Source organism: Danio aesculapii, chromosome 20 (assembly GCF_903798145.1).
Source record: "Danio aesculapii chromosome 20, fDanAes4.1, whole genome shotgun sequence".
In the NCBI taxonomy this organism is placed as follows: domain Eukaryota; kingdom Metazoa; phylum Chordata; class Actinopteri; order Cypriniformes; family Danionidae; genus Danio; species Danio aesculapii.
Window position 1 is genome coordinate 5,986,708 of NC_079454.1, and position 15,118 is coordinate 6,001,825.

The 15,118-nt window shown below is 37.1% G+C and overlaps 1 protein-coding gene across 2 annotated transcripts in view; it reads left to right on the plus strand.

Annotated features, from left to right (window-relative positions):
* The first annotated feature begins 2,724 nt into the window (after positions 1-2,724).
* Positions 2,725-15,118, plus strand: part of stxbp6l (syntaxin binding protein 6 (amisyn), like) — a 17,826-nt gene continuing 5,432 nt past the window's right edge. Inside the window, exons 1-6 of one of the 2 annotated variants that reach the window (XM_056481666.1) lie at positions 2,725-2,941; positions 4,818-4,979; positions 6,580-6,710; positions 6,789-7,038; positions 7,778-7,876; positions 14,293-14,477. In XM_056481666.1, the coding sequence (XP_056337641.1) occupies positions 4,829-4,979; positions 6,580-6,710; positions 6,789-7,038; positions 7,778-7,876; positions 14,293-14,477 (816 nt within the window). In that variant the 5' untranslated portion in view covers positions 2,725-2,941; positions 4,818-4,828. Of the gene's footprint in view, positions 2,942-4,817; positions 4,980-6,579; positions 6,711-6,788; positions 7,039-7,777; positions 7,877-14,289; positions 14,478-15,118 lie in introns of both variants that reach the window. The other variant, XM_056481665.1, reaches the window with a different exon arrangement.

The window sequence follows — 15,118 nt, forward strand, 5'->3', positions numbered from 1 at the left end:
AGACCTCCCTTTCCCCAGACACTTCCTCCAGCTCCCCTGGAGGGATCCTAAGGCATTCCCAGGCAAAGCCGAGAGACATACTCCCTCCAGCATGTCCTGGGTCTTTCCTGGGGTCTTCTTCCGAGAGATATATGCGAGATCTTATCCTTTAGTCATGACCCAAAGCTCACGACCACAGGCAGGGGCAGATTTAGAGATTTAGAGATTTAGAGGCCCTAAGCAATTCCAGCCGTGGGACCCAACAGTCCTAAAATGCTACTTTTATTTCATTTTTATTTATTTAGCTGCTTTATTTATATATCACTCAAACCTCTTTTCTACATTTTATCTTAATGCAAGGCTGCATGGTGGTGCAGTGAATTGGGTAAGCTAAACTTGTCTGCAGTGTATGTGTGTGAATGAGTGTGTATGGGTGTTTCCCAGTGATGGGTTGTGGCTGGAAGGGCATGCGTAAAAAACATATGCTGGAAAAGTTGGTGGTTCATTCCACTGTGGCGACCCCGGATTAATAAAAGGACTAAGTCGAAAAGAAAATGAATGAATGAATCTTAATGCAATCTTTACATTTTAAATGATTAGTTTTCATAAAATGAATTTACAACTACAAAAATACATATATATATATATATATATATATGGGTGACGCAGTGGCGCAGTAGGTAGTGCTGTCACCTCAAAGCAAGAAGGTCGCTGGTTCAAGCCATGCGCTACAGGTGAATTGGGTAGGCTAAATTGTCCGTAGTGTATGAGTGTGAATAAGTGAGATGGGTTGCAGCTGGAAGGGCATCCGCTGTTTAAAACAAATGCTGGATAAGTTAGTGGTTCATTCCGCTGTGGCGACCCTGGATTAATAATATTTTATAATATTATTATTACATAACATTCATTCATTCATTCATTTTCTTTTCGGCTTATTCCTTTAAACATAACATTACACTGATTTAATAATATAAAATGTTGTTTTATATGCAATTTGACACATGTAAACCACTGCAGAAATGTGCTAACCAACAGGCCCATGTCATAAACAATAAAGATACCTAATAAATAACCTACTAAATATTAAAAGTATTAACGCATGCTATGTTTTTTGTTTTCACAAGCTTTGGAGACGTAACGTAAATTCCACTTTTAATTTATAGATCGCCTATAGCTTTTGTCATGACCCACGGCTGTGTTCAAAATGACATCAATGTTTTCAAAGTGCACTGGGAAGGGAGCGCAATTGTAAACACGAAGATCGCTAAAACTGAACAGTAGAAATACTTTGAAACCAAATCACAGCTAAGAGAGATGACTTTAATGCTTCTTTAAAAAAATCATTCCAAGTTTAAATGTTAGAATGTTTTAAATGAATAGATAACTGGGAATAGAACACAGCCAGGAACTATGTTTCTAACTACAGCTCCAGAAGTGTAGTTGCAAGTGCACAAGTTTGCGATGCAGTTTGCGAATGTTCGTTGGATCGACGGATTTGGGAAACGTCAAATCATTGAACTATGTTTGTACTGACACAACTTGCGACCTTAGTTGGCTAACCATGGTTTCCACATATGGATCTGTAGCTTGTTTTCCCTTGAGGGTCCTATGAAATTAAAATATTTATCTATCTATCTATCTATCTATCTATCTATCTATCTATCTATCTATCTATCTATCTATCTATCTATCTATCTATCTATCTGTCTGTCTGTCTGTCTGTCTGTCTGTCTGTCTGTCTGTCTGTCTGTCTGTCTGTCTGTCTGTCTGTCTGTCTGTCTGTCTGTCTGTCTGTCTGCCTATCTATCTATCTATCTATCTATCTATCTATCTATCTATCTATCTATCTATCTATCTATCTATCTATCTATCTATCTATCTATCTATCTATCTATCTATCTATCTATCTATCTATCTATCTATCTATCTATCTATCTATCTCTCTGTCTATCTATCTATCTGTCTGTCTGTCTGCCTATCTATCTATCTATCTATCTATCTATCTATCTATCTATCTATCTATCTATCTATCTATCTATCTATCTATCTGTTTGTCTGTCTGTCTGTCTGTCTGTCTGTCTGTCTGTCTGTCTGCCTGCCTATCTGTCTGTCTGTCTGTCTGTCTGTCTGTCTGTCTGTCTGTCTGTCTGCCTGCCTATCTATCTATCTGTCTGTCTGTCTGTCTGTCTGTCTGTCTGTCTGTCTGTCTGTCTGTCTGTCTGTCTGTCTGTCTATCTATCTATCTATCTATCTATCTATCTGTATATCTGTATATCTGTCTCTCTGTCTGCCTATCTATCTATCTATCTATCTATCTATCTATCTATCTATCTATCTATCTATCTATCTATCTATCTATCTATCTATCTATCTATCTATCTATCTATCTATCTATCTATCTATCTATCTATCTGTCTGTCTGTCTGCTATATTACGCAGGGAGAACATGCAAACTCCACACACAAACGCCAACTTACCGAACCAGCGTCCTTCTTGCTGCAAGGCGACAGCACTACCTACTGCGCCACTGCGTCACCCCATCCAGAAAATATTTCAGAAAAAATTATTAATACAGAAAGCTTCCACATGCCTACAACTGTCTTTTAGCTTTTATAAAGTCAATGGCAAGCCAGTTTCTTTTCTCTCTCTCTCTCTCTCTCTCTCTCTCTCTCTCTCTCTCTCTCTCTCTGTGTGTCTGTGGCTCTGTCTCATATTCTAGCTGCTGACCTAGACCACAGATGCGTTTATGATCCTCATAGTGCTGTCTCAGTAGGGAGTTCACTAGGACAAAGCACACAGCCTCTGGGTTTTCTCTGGGTCTTTCCACAAGCCCAGAGGACTTTCATTAGACTCTGTGTGGGATAAAGATGGCTTGAGGCGCTGACACACTGATCTGCTGCAAACTTCTCACTGCTCTTCTGGGCTCCAGGAAGGAAGAAATCGACTGAAGATCAAGCAGAAGGTCTGATTTATCTGTATAATTAAAGTTATATGTGGTTTTATGAATAGATGAAGTGTTTGTGTCTGTGTTGGAAAAAATTAAGAGCAACACGTGAACGTGAACGTTAGCCTGAATTAAAAAAAGTAATAATAATGTAAACTTATATGTTATCCTTATAGGTGCAAGTTTAAAGGGATAGTTCACTCAAGAAATGAAAGTTTACTTGCCGTTTACTCACCCTCGTGTCCCAATTTTCTATGAGTTTCTTTTTTTTGTTTTTGTAGGAGGAATGTTGGAAGCCGGTGGCGATTGACATCTATAGAAAATATACCATGAACGTCAATGGCCAGCAGTTCCCAACATTTTTCAAAATGTCTAATTTTGTGTTTAGCAAAAGAAACTCAAATGGATTTGAAACAAGTGGAGGAAGAGATAAAATTATGACAAACTGCTTTATATATTTTCATTAATTTATTTAAAGATAGCTCATCCCAAAATAAAAGTTGTTTTAAGTATTCATATTTATCTTAAAGGGAAAGTTATAATTATCCTCATGTGGTTGCAAACAAGACATTAGTTCATCTTCAAAATAAAGATTATTATTATTATTATTGATTATTTTTATAGGTTTCTGTAATTTAATCAAAACTTTGAGGATCCAAAATAGTCATTAAGAGATTATAAAATTAATCCATATGAATCAAGAACTTTAATACAGGTTTTGATAACCGATTAAACTGTGATGAAGAAAAACCCATTATAAAAACTATAATTATGATTAAATATGATAAATACCTCAAAATAGCATTTTATTTGAATAGTTCTTTAAACAATTTATTTATGTGAAAATGCTGAATTTCTAGTCAAACATTTCAGAAATCATGTTTCATTTTATTATGAAAGTGGAAAACAGCATTTCTTTTTTTGGTTGAAACGCTGATGCAGTTTTTTCAGGATTGTTTGAAAAGTTTCAAAAGTTCGAATTTACAACAATCAAAATATTTTTGGTACATAATTAAAATGCTTAATTCGATCTATCAAATTTGACACATTCTTCCTGAATAAATCCCTGTCCTTAAAATATTATATGTAGTACACTCTAAAAATTCTTGGTTGCTTCAACCCAATATACTATATATATATATAGTTTTAATAACTAATTTCCAAGGACTAATTTATTTTATCTTTGTCATGATGACAGTAAATAATATTTTACTGGATGTTTTTCAAGACACTTCTATACAGCTTAAAGGGACATTTAAAGGCGTAACTAGGTTAATTAGGTTAACTAGGCAGGTTAGAGTAATTAGGCAAGTTATTGTATAATGATAGTTTGTTTTGTAGACTATAGAAAAAAAGAATAGCTTAAAGGGGCTAATAATTGTGGGGCTAATAAATGGTCTTTAAAAATTACAAACTGCTTTTATTCTAACTGAAAAAAACTAAAAATTAAGATTTCTCTAGAAGAAAAAATATTATCAGACATACTGTGAAAATGTCCTTGCTCTGTTAAAAATAATTTGGGAAATATAAAAAAAAAAAGAATAATAATATTGGGGGGTTGGGGGGGGGGGGGGTGCGGGGGGGGTAGTGGGGGGCGACGGTTGGTATTGGGTCTAATAATTCTGACTTCAACTGTGTATATATATATATATATATATATATATATATATATATATATATATATATATATATATATATATATATATATACACACACACAAACACATATATTATATATATATATAAATAAAATAACCAAATGTTGGAATTGTCTGTATTTACCTGTGTTGAAGCAAGCAAAAGTACAGGGCGTGTTTGTCACTAAATGATTTTGCAATCAATTACGTGATTTTTCAATTCCAACACAAAAGTTATCGTTCATGTTGATTTGCAAGGCATTTTGAAGATGAACATTCAGTCAGCCATCAGCCGTGAGATCTTTGTCCCAAGAGATGAAAAGTTACTGGTTTCCATTGAGGTGAGGAGGAGGATGAAGAGGACGGGACTTTCCCTCACAGGCCGCAATAAGAAGTACTTGACTTTCCTCTGCTTGTCAGGTAATATGTGTCTTCGTTTGCTCTAAAGTATACTATAAAAATACTTTGTTAATGTTAGGTAAAATGTGGACAGACCAAAGAATTAAAAAATAAATTAAATATTTTTAAACCCAGCCTTTAAATTAGTCCATATTTTACCCATCTTTGGGTAAAGAAACGGAAGTTACGATTGTCCTTTTTCCCATATTGTGATGTACACCCAATTGAAACTGTCCTGAAATGAGAAAGAAATGTAGAGCGGTGCATGATTTCATCTCTTGGGATCTGATTGGACAACACAATCTCACTGCAATTCGTAACTTTTTGATTTAGTGGCTAATTCGTACGAATTCGTACAATCTAATTCATACAATTTAGTACGATTTGCTCATCCGCCAATGACGGATGGGTTTAGGGGTGGAGTTAAGTGCCACGCCTCCTTTTAAAAATCGTACAATTTCGTACGACTGAACTCGTACGAATTAGCCCAACCCAGGCTCATTCTGAGAACGTAGTCCCGGGGACGTTTCTGGAGACCGCGAAATACGTAGCCGGGGGTACGTACGGCTGCATTTCATTTTTTTAAGCGAATGCTGCGGGGCGGTGTGACGCCGTTCCCTTCGGCGCTTGCCGGCCGGCCGGCCAGCCGGCCGCTCGCCTCCGTGTGGAGGGCTTTCCCGCTGCAGCCAGTTTGTCCGGTTAGCTCTTCGTGTACTCTGGCGGACTCGAGGCGCAGAGAGGGGCTGACCACGACGACGACCGGGTTCGAGTCCGGGGAAGAGCGGTTCCAGAAATCAGGTAAGAAAACAAAAACAAAATCCAAAAAATGAAGCGAACAAGTTCGTCACAGGGTGAGAATGTGGTCAAAATCCGAAAACGTGGTAAAAATCGGACGAGGGCTTTTCTTTTTCTGGACGGCTTTTGTGAACCGTCGTTGGTTGGGTTTAGGGACGGAGGAGGGTGGGTCAGCCGATTGGCCGTCGCACGGTCAATCATTCCGTCATGAAGACAGGCAGACGGGCGGAAGGTCGTTCGACAGCGGCCTCTAGCGGGTTTACGCGAGAACGGCGCGGGAAAAAGCGCGCACCGCGGCCTCTCGCGGACTTGCGAAAACAAAAACTGCACAAATACGTACCTCCCGGGACGTATTTCGCGGTCTCCAGAAACGTCCCCGGGACTACGTTCTCAGAATGAGCCTGGGTTGAATTAGCCACTAAACTGTCAAAACGTAAAATACTTACGTTTTCTCGTGAGATCAGGCTGGATTGGATCATAGAAAGAGGGTGTTGATAACAAAATGGAGGAAGGTTGATGAATGGACAAAAGCGAGACATGCCCTGATAGCCCCGCCCTAAAGCCATTCCGTGTGACCAGAAGTGAAGAAAAGTGATTTCGAAGGGCAAGGGAAGGTTATTTACAAAATAATGAAGATACAAAGATACATTGTTCAAAGGAAGCACTACTAAATACATATAAAAATAAGAGGGTGCAATTTGATTTCATGTCGACTTTAAGCAACCCAGCTTTTTCAGAGGTTTTCATCTAATTTGAGTGTGAAAAAGCTTCATAAGGTTGGCAATCACAACTTCTTGAAGCTAATGGACTTGATGTTTTCATTTAGTCACCAACAGCAGACCAGCTAAAGTCTTCATCACTAAAGTGAAGAAATTTCAAGGCACGCGGCAGTTTGCTAAAAGATCTCAGTGGTCTGTGGAGCAGCTCCGCCAGGTCAATGGCACCAACCCTGATAAGGCGAGCATCATCCTACTTAATTCAGATCCTGTTACCCAGTATGTTCTGTTGTTTTGACTCGCTTAAATAATCTTTCAGGACACTCCTGAGTTTGACCTAGTGTTCGACCGCACCACCGACCAATGGGAGGCCAGCTCAGCCGCAGAGAAGTGCATGTTTGTGCAGGTTTTGTACCATGCATGTCAGAACTACTGGGAGGCCAAGCTCGGCCAGGAAAAGCCTACGTCCCCTGGAGGCCAGAAGACACCGGGAGCTGCGGAGAGCAAGAAGAGCCCTGCTGCAACAAACAAAACCAACTTCATTAACTGCCAGCCAAAGCTGATGGGAGGTCAGTGAGTTCGGATCTCTGCAGTGACCTTCAGGCACATTTAATATCAGGAATAGCTGCATTGTAAAAATTTATATGACAAAAAGTCATGGCAACATATGCTTTTATGTTACTTTAACTTAATTTAATAAGTTCATCACTATTTTTTTACTCTACAAAGTTTAACATAATATTTTAGTCAGTTTGACTGATTTAAGTTGAGATGACTAGAAAAGTTCATTTGATTCAACTAAGAAATTCAAGGTAGGAAGAATTTATTTACAGTGTGATGATGGTCATTGAGTTATTAAAAATAATTTCAATATTTTGTAATAATTCTATAGACTAGAGTTAATTATTCCACTTCTTCTATGGTTAACACATCTAAAGACACTGTTCAGGTGTTGTATTTTAAGATATTTGTCCAAAAGCAGCTCTTGTGTGTAGGATTATTTTATTACACATCATGTCCTGTTATGTTTTAATCTGATTTATCTAGTATTTAATTAAATGTATTTATTTTATTTATTTATTAGTATTGTATTTAGTGGAATAACTGGCTGTGAAATTACTGAATCATTTGGCGTAGTAATATGGAACTGTAATGCCGTCAAGATCTGCCCGGAACTACTTTAGCTGTGTGTTTATTTGAAAATAATCGCACACCATAAAATGCTCATTAGCCAATCAGAACCAAGCTTTCAACAGTCGAGTATGGTGAATCTGTGTGAGAAAAACCTGTTTTGTCCCTCATTTTTAGATGCATGCTCTGTTAATATGGTCATCTACCGCTGCAAGATATTTTTGAATAGAATGAAGACCAGTATGACTGCAAACCAGGAACGGCGTCAGCGTGAAGGTAGGTGGAATTTTTATTGAATTGAAAAAGAAAATAAAAAACGTTGTGTATGTTTTCCAAAAAAATAAATAAATAAGTTGCTATGACTGATTTGACAGGCAAAAATAATTTAAAAAAATAAATCACATACTACTACTACAACTATTGCTAATAATAATAAAAATAACATTAATAATAATAATAAAATGACAATGATAATAATAACATTATTATTAATAATAATAATAATAAAATGACAACAACAATACTAATATTTATAACATTAATAATAATAATAATGACAACAATAATAAAAATAACATTAATAATAATAATAAAATGACAATGATAATAATAACATTAATAATAATAATAAAATGACAACAATAATAATAACAACATTATTATTATTAATAATAATGACAACATTAATAATATTATTAATAGTAATAGTAATAATTATAATCATAATGACAACAATAATAATAATAACCTTATTAGTAATATAATAATAATAATAATAATATTAATAATAATAAAAAAAAAAATAATAATAATGACAATAAAATAATATAATTAATAATAATAGTAATAATAATAATATACATAATAGTTTACACAGAAAATATGTATTCTCATTATTCATAAAGAATCTTCACATTTTAATAATATTCTTAAATATTACTACGTCCACTATCAAAAACAATACATGCCCTAAATAATAATGTTCAAAAATATTTTATATATATAGTATAATTTCATCTATAATTAGTAGTAATAATAATAGCAATATATGTATATTATTTACATTTTATATAGTTGTTCAATCATATAATTATTTCTATAATAATAATAATAATAATATTTATTATTATTATTACTATTATTGTTATATAATAATGATAATAATAATTGTTATTATTATATATGATTATATATTAATAATATAAATGCTATAATAATAATAATTTATTTAATATTTCTTTTGAAATGTAAGAATTGAAATAACTTTAATTTATCAATGTAATTATTTAACATAATAATTTCTTCAGAATGCATTTAATAACACTTATCTTTCATAATGATTATATTGATTATAATACATTCACAGTATTATATAAATGAGCCTCACATCACTGAACCCCTAAGCATTATTATAACTTTTAAAGGCATTGTGTTGATTTGTATCCTGTGCTGTCTGTCTGCTGGTGTTGGGTCAGATCAGTCAAGCTCCAGGCAGGAAGAGAAGGCTCTTTGTGGGCCTGTCGTCGGCTGGCTGTTTGTAGCGTTTCTGATAGATCTCTTAGCAGAGCCAGAGAATGGTTCCATTGCAGCGAGGGCCCGATTAGTTCAGAGGCCACTTTGTTCTGATGAAGGCAGGCGCAGGGACACAAAGACAGGCGTTGAGGCGGGGGAGACGAGCGGAGATGAGTGAAGTGGCACCAGCCTTCACTGCGGATCATGGATGAATGGTGTGTAATGAATGGGAGAGTTGCCAAGCTGCTCTGAAGGCGCTCGATGCAATGATCCACACCTCAGCCAGAGTCATAAACTTCATATCTGTTTTTTCGCAATTAGTGAGTTCAGAAATGCGGAACTGTGTTTTCCACTGTATACACTTTTCTGCAGAGCATTGACAACCCGTACACAACACAGTGTGTTTTGATATTTATCAGTGGTGGAAAGAGTGCTGAAAAATCATACTTAGGTAAAAGTACTGTATCATTACTTGCCATCTGTTATAAATATAACTCACAGTATGAGTAAAAAGTACCCCTTTTAAAAATACTCAAGAGTAGTGAGTATTACACTGTAAAAAGCTGATGCATTTACATGTAATTTGTGGATGTGTGTAAACGTAACATTCTGTAGTGCATTTAGTTATTGCCCAGCAGGCACACAACATCATAAGACATTAATATTAGGTTAGATTTGGGTTGTGACTTCAGGTGACCAAAATTCAATGTCTAGCCAGCGTCTAAGGACAACGTTATTTTGATCACCAATAACAATGTCAAATAACGTTGATATTTGGTTGATTTTAGGTTGTGATATCAGGTGACCAAAATTCAATGTCTAGCGAGCGTCTAAGGACAACGATATTTTGATCACCAATAACAATGTCAAATAACGTTGATATTTGGTTGATTTTAGGTTGTGATATCAGGTGACCAAAATTCAATGTCTAGCCAGCGTCTAAGGACAACGTTATTTTGATGTCCAATAATGACATCAAATGATTTTGATATTTGGTTGATTTTAGGTTGTTAGAAACTGACCAAAATCCAACGTCGAGCCAACATCTTATTGACGTCAAATACTGATATTTATTCGTCAGGTATGACAACCACAATCCAAGGTCTAACAGACGTCATAGTAGTAACGTCCACACAGCGTCCAGCTGTAACATCATTAGACATTGATTTTTAGGTTGAACGTTGGGTTCATTGGGTTCTGACATCAACCCAATTTTAATTTCCAAACAAAATGCAACGTCCCCACAACGTTGGGGTTCAACGTTAATCTGATGTCATGTTGACGCCTTGTGCCTGCTGGGTGTTTAAGGCCATTTCAGTCTTCATACAATAAACATCTGTCATCTTCTCATCAGTGACACGCATCTAAACTCATGCGTGTAAAGATTTTGGACATCTTCTTGGACACTTTGAATGCTTCCAAACAGTTTGCTGCAATTATAAATCACCCATGTCTTGAGGTAGTTCATTATGATGAGATTTGATTTGATTTATTTATTTATTTTCAAACAAAGTATCATGCACAAAATATCATTAACAAAAAATACATCTCAACATGGTCGAAAATGGAGTGGGATGAAGCACAAGCTTATTATTTTCCCACCCCATTACCACATACATCATTCGTCTATTACTTAAACTTATTTCTTCCTTTACTTATCTCTTCCTTTCACATGAACACATTCTATCCTTTTGGCATATCCGACAAACTATATGTTTGGTTCCATTTGTACCCTTATACCTTGTAACATAAACCCAGAGAAAAAAAACAAAAAGACAAAAAAACCTAGTACTGCAAATAGCCATTCAAGAGTTCACACGTAGCTCATGACTTACGAAGCTTGTTTGGCATGCTGTCCCGGAAGAGAGAGCCCTGAGCTCAAGGGATCCTCGAGTCCAGGGCTCCCTCCCTTTGCGGGGCAAGGGGAGATTGAGCTCAGGGCGATCTCAAGGCTCCCCTGCAGCTAAGGCCAAGATGAACTCCCTTAGAGCGAGATGTCTAGTAGAACAGACTTGAGAGCCTATTTGGCTTTGAGAAAAACCGGGGGACCCTGGGAAAACCCCTGTGGACGCGTGCCAGCTCCACCCAAAAATGCCGGATGCTATGGCAAGGTGCCAGAGCCGATGGAATTCCTGCTGGTTGCTGGGCCACCTATACTGGATAAAGGTGGAAGGAGGGGAGGTGGAGGGGGGTTCTTCAAGCCGAAGATAGTTGCAAAGAGAAAAGAGGATATATATATTTATTTATAGATATATATATATATATATATTTTCTTTATTCTCCATTTCCACCTGGGGATACTCTTCCCGAGGCCCTCAGACTATGCAGAGTCACTGATTCGATCCAAGACCAACGACGAGATGATCCCAAGGTTTCCATATCCTGAACCTGGCCGAATCCTGAGCAGCTACTGTGGTGGTAATGGAAGAGTGGAGAACATGAGACTGATTCCTGTGACGCTCCAGAGACAGACGAGTCTTCGCTGAGGCCAGCTTCCAGCCTCCGCCACTGAGACTGCAGCTCTGCACAAGATGTTTGGCCAGCGGAGAAATTAAAAGGATCGTGCCCAACTGAGTCTGGTTTCTCTCAAGGATTTTTTTCTTCACTTCTGCCATTAGTGAAGTTTTTTTCCCTCTCCGCTGTCGCCACTGGCTTGCATGGTTCGGGATCTGTAGAGCTGCGCATCGTTGGATTTGCCCTTCAATATTTGGACTCTCAGTAGTGATTATTATACCACACTGAACTGAGCTAAACTGAACTGAACTTAAACACTACAAACTGAACTACACTGTTCCTATTTACTGTGACCTTTTATGTGAAGCTGCTTTGACACAATCTACATTGTATAAGCGCTATACAAATAAAGGTGAATTGAATTGAATTGAATATATAGGAACTTACGATGCTTTGATTGGAGGGTTGTGATTAGCTAATATGATCCAGCTGGGTTAATCATGAGCACGTACTCCTCTCAAAATTAGTTTAAGATAGGATTAGATATTAAACTTCACTTAATTAAAATTTCATCATACCTTTCTCTTTTTATACCTTTTCAATCACCTTCATCGTTATATTCCTTTAATAATATATATTTTTATAACTTTTTAAATTGATTAATATCCTGACATTGTTTGAGAGTCAGATCTAGACTGTTCCATAGTTTTACACCACAGACAGGCATTTACCTTCTATGTGCGATTTGATCAGACGGGAATCACAGAACTGATTTTTCTAATCCCCATAGAGAAGTAATAATAAAGCAGTGACTGCAGATTGAAGGAAAGTAGTGGAGTAAAAGTACCGATACTGCACTAAAAATATCCTCAAGGAAAAGTAAAAGTACACATTTTTATAGCTAATTAAATTACAATTTCTAGGAAAAACTACTCAATTACAGTAATTTGAGTATTTGTAATTTGTTACTGATAATTATTAACGTACAAAGTGCGTCTTGTACTTGAGCTTGATCCAATATGGCTCTCACCATCAATATCAGCTCCCAAAAAACAAAAACAAAAAATGAAGCCTGTGGAGAATTACTTCATACATAAGTGTGGGCTGTACCATATATCGAAAAATAATCCTTATCACGATAATGGTATATGCAAAATTATTCAGTTTTTAGAGACACACCAAAAGGAAAATTCTGGGGCGTACTTGGAATGCCCGAAACGCAATGGCGTTCAGCATATTCCATGAGGCTATTGGGAGTTAAGTTTCCATCCACCTATTTTATGAATATTTTGGATTATTTTAAAAAATGCTTGATGGATAAAAGATGCACATAAATGTTGAAAATGCACATAAAAAAAGGTATTTGCAATGATGGAAACACTTTTACTGGATAATTTCCACTTTGCGCATTAAAAAGTCATGTGCTTTTGTTATAAGAAATCATGTGACGATAAGTGAAGTTTATTTATAAACTATTTTCGAGAGGATCACACGCTCATGATTGCTTGCAGCTGGTCTTGCATTTTTCAATTTATGATTCACCAATCAGACGATTCCTAAGCCACTATAAATCCCCCTCCCGGGACAGCATGCCAAACCTGCTTTATACGCCAAGCATATCTAAGTGGGAACTCTTGAAACACTTTGTGCAGTGTTGTACTTGTGATCCAGAGAGCTTGGGACGTGTATCTCAAACATATAACAAAATGTACACAAACATATTTTCGTAAAATACGTATATAATATCCAAAATACGTTTCAGATTTGCAAAAATGTTGACAGTGCCCTCTAGTGGATTTGTCATCTCAAATGTGCAACAAAACATTCCCGGAGAAACATGCAACCCAGTCTCATTCTGAGAACATAGTCCCGGGGACGTTTCTGGAGACCGTGAAATAAATCCCGGGAGGTACGTATTTTTGCAGTTTTTGTTTTCGCGAATCCGCAAGAGGCCGCTGTGCGCGCTTTTTCCCGCGCCGTTCTGGCGTAAACCCGCTAGAGGCCGCTGTCAAATGACTTTCCGCCTGTCTGCCTGGATGACGGAATGATTGACAGTGCGACCGGCCAATCGGCTGACCCACTCTCCTCCGTCCCTAAACCCAACCAACGACGATTCACAAAAGCCGTCCAGAAAAAGAAAAGCCCTCGTCTGATTTTTACCACGTTTTCGGATTTTGACCACATTCTCACCCTGTGACGAACTTGTTCGCTTCATTTTTTGGATTTTGTTTTTGTTTTCTTACCTGATTTCTGGAACCGCTCTTCCCCAGACTCGAACCTGGTCGTCGTCGTGGTCAGCCCCTCTCTGCGCCTTGAGTCCGCCAGAGTACACGAAGAGCTAAACGGACAAACTGGTTGCAGCGGGAAAGCCCTCCACACGGTGGCGAGCGGCCGGCTGGCTGGGAACGGCATCACACCCGCAGCGTTCGCTTAAAAAAATGAAATGCAGCCATACGTATTTCGTATACGTACGTATTGCGCGGTCTCCAGAAACGTCCCCGGGACTACGTTCTCAGCATGAGCCTGGGTTGGAAACATACTATGGTTTGCAAAAATGTAGGTAAAGGCAAACATTTCCAACGAACCAGGGTTGTATTGTGACGTCTTTTAAAATTGTGTGTGCATGTCTTTAAGCATATGCATCACGTGATACAGTAAATAAAGAGCATTTTTGCAGGCTGCAGTAATACTCGCATCTTTTTCTGGTGATTTTTTTTTTTCAGCAGCAGGTAAATCCTCCAGGAGCAGGAGCAAAAGCAGTCCGTCTCCTCCAGCAGTGAGAAAGATGGGGAATATGATGCGGAGAGCCAGTCAGGTGTTGAGCGAACGCGGAGAGCGCCTGATGAAGGCTGATGACAAGACCAGCCACATGCTGCATGGGGCCAGGCAGTTTGCAGAGGCTGCTCAGAGGGTGAGCTGATCAGAACACTCATTTACTATATATTCGGATTTATTAGCCCTCCTGAATTATTAGCCCCTGTATATATTTTTCCCTAATTTCTGTTTAACAGAAAGAAGATTTTTCCAACACATTTCTAAACGTTATAGTTTTAATAACTCATCTCTAATAACTGATTTATTTTATCTTTGCCATGATGACAGTAAATAATATTTGGTCACACTTTACAATAAGGTTCATTAGTTAATGTTAATTAATGCATTTACTAACATGAACAATACAATACAATACATTTACTACAGTATTTGTTCATGTTAGTTAACGTTAGTTCATAAAAATACAGTCGTTCATTGTTAGTTCATGTTAACTCACGGTGCATTAACTAATGTTTACAAGCATGGACTTGGATGTTAATAATGCATTAGTAAATGTTCAATTATGAATAATAAATGCTGTACAAGTGTTGTTCATGATTAGTTCATGTTAGTAAATGCATTAACTGATGAACCTTATTGTAAAGTGTTACCTAATATTTGACTAGATATTTTTCATGATACAAGTATTCAACTTAAAGTGACATTTAAAAGCCTAACTAGGTTCTTTAATTAGGTTAATTAAAGGTAGGGTAATTAGGCAATCATTGTATAACATTG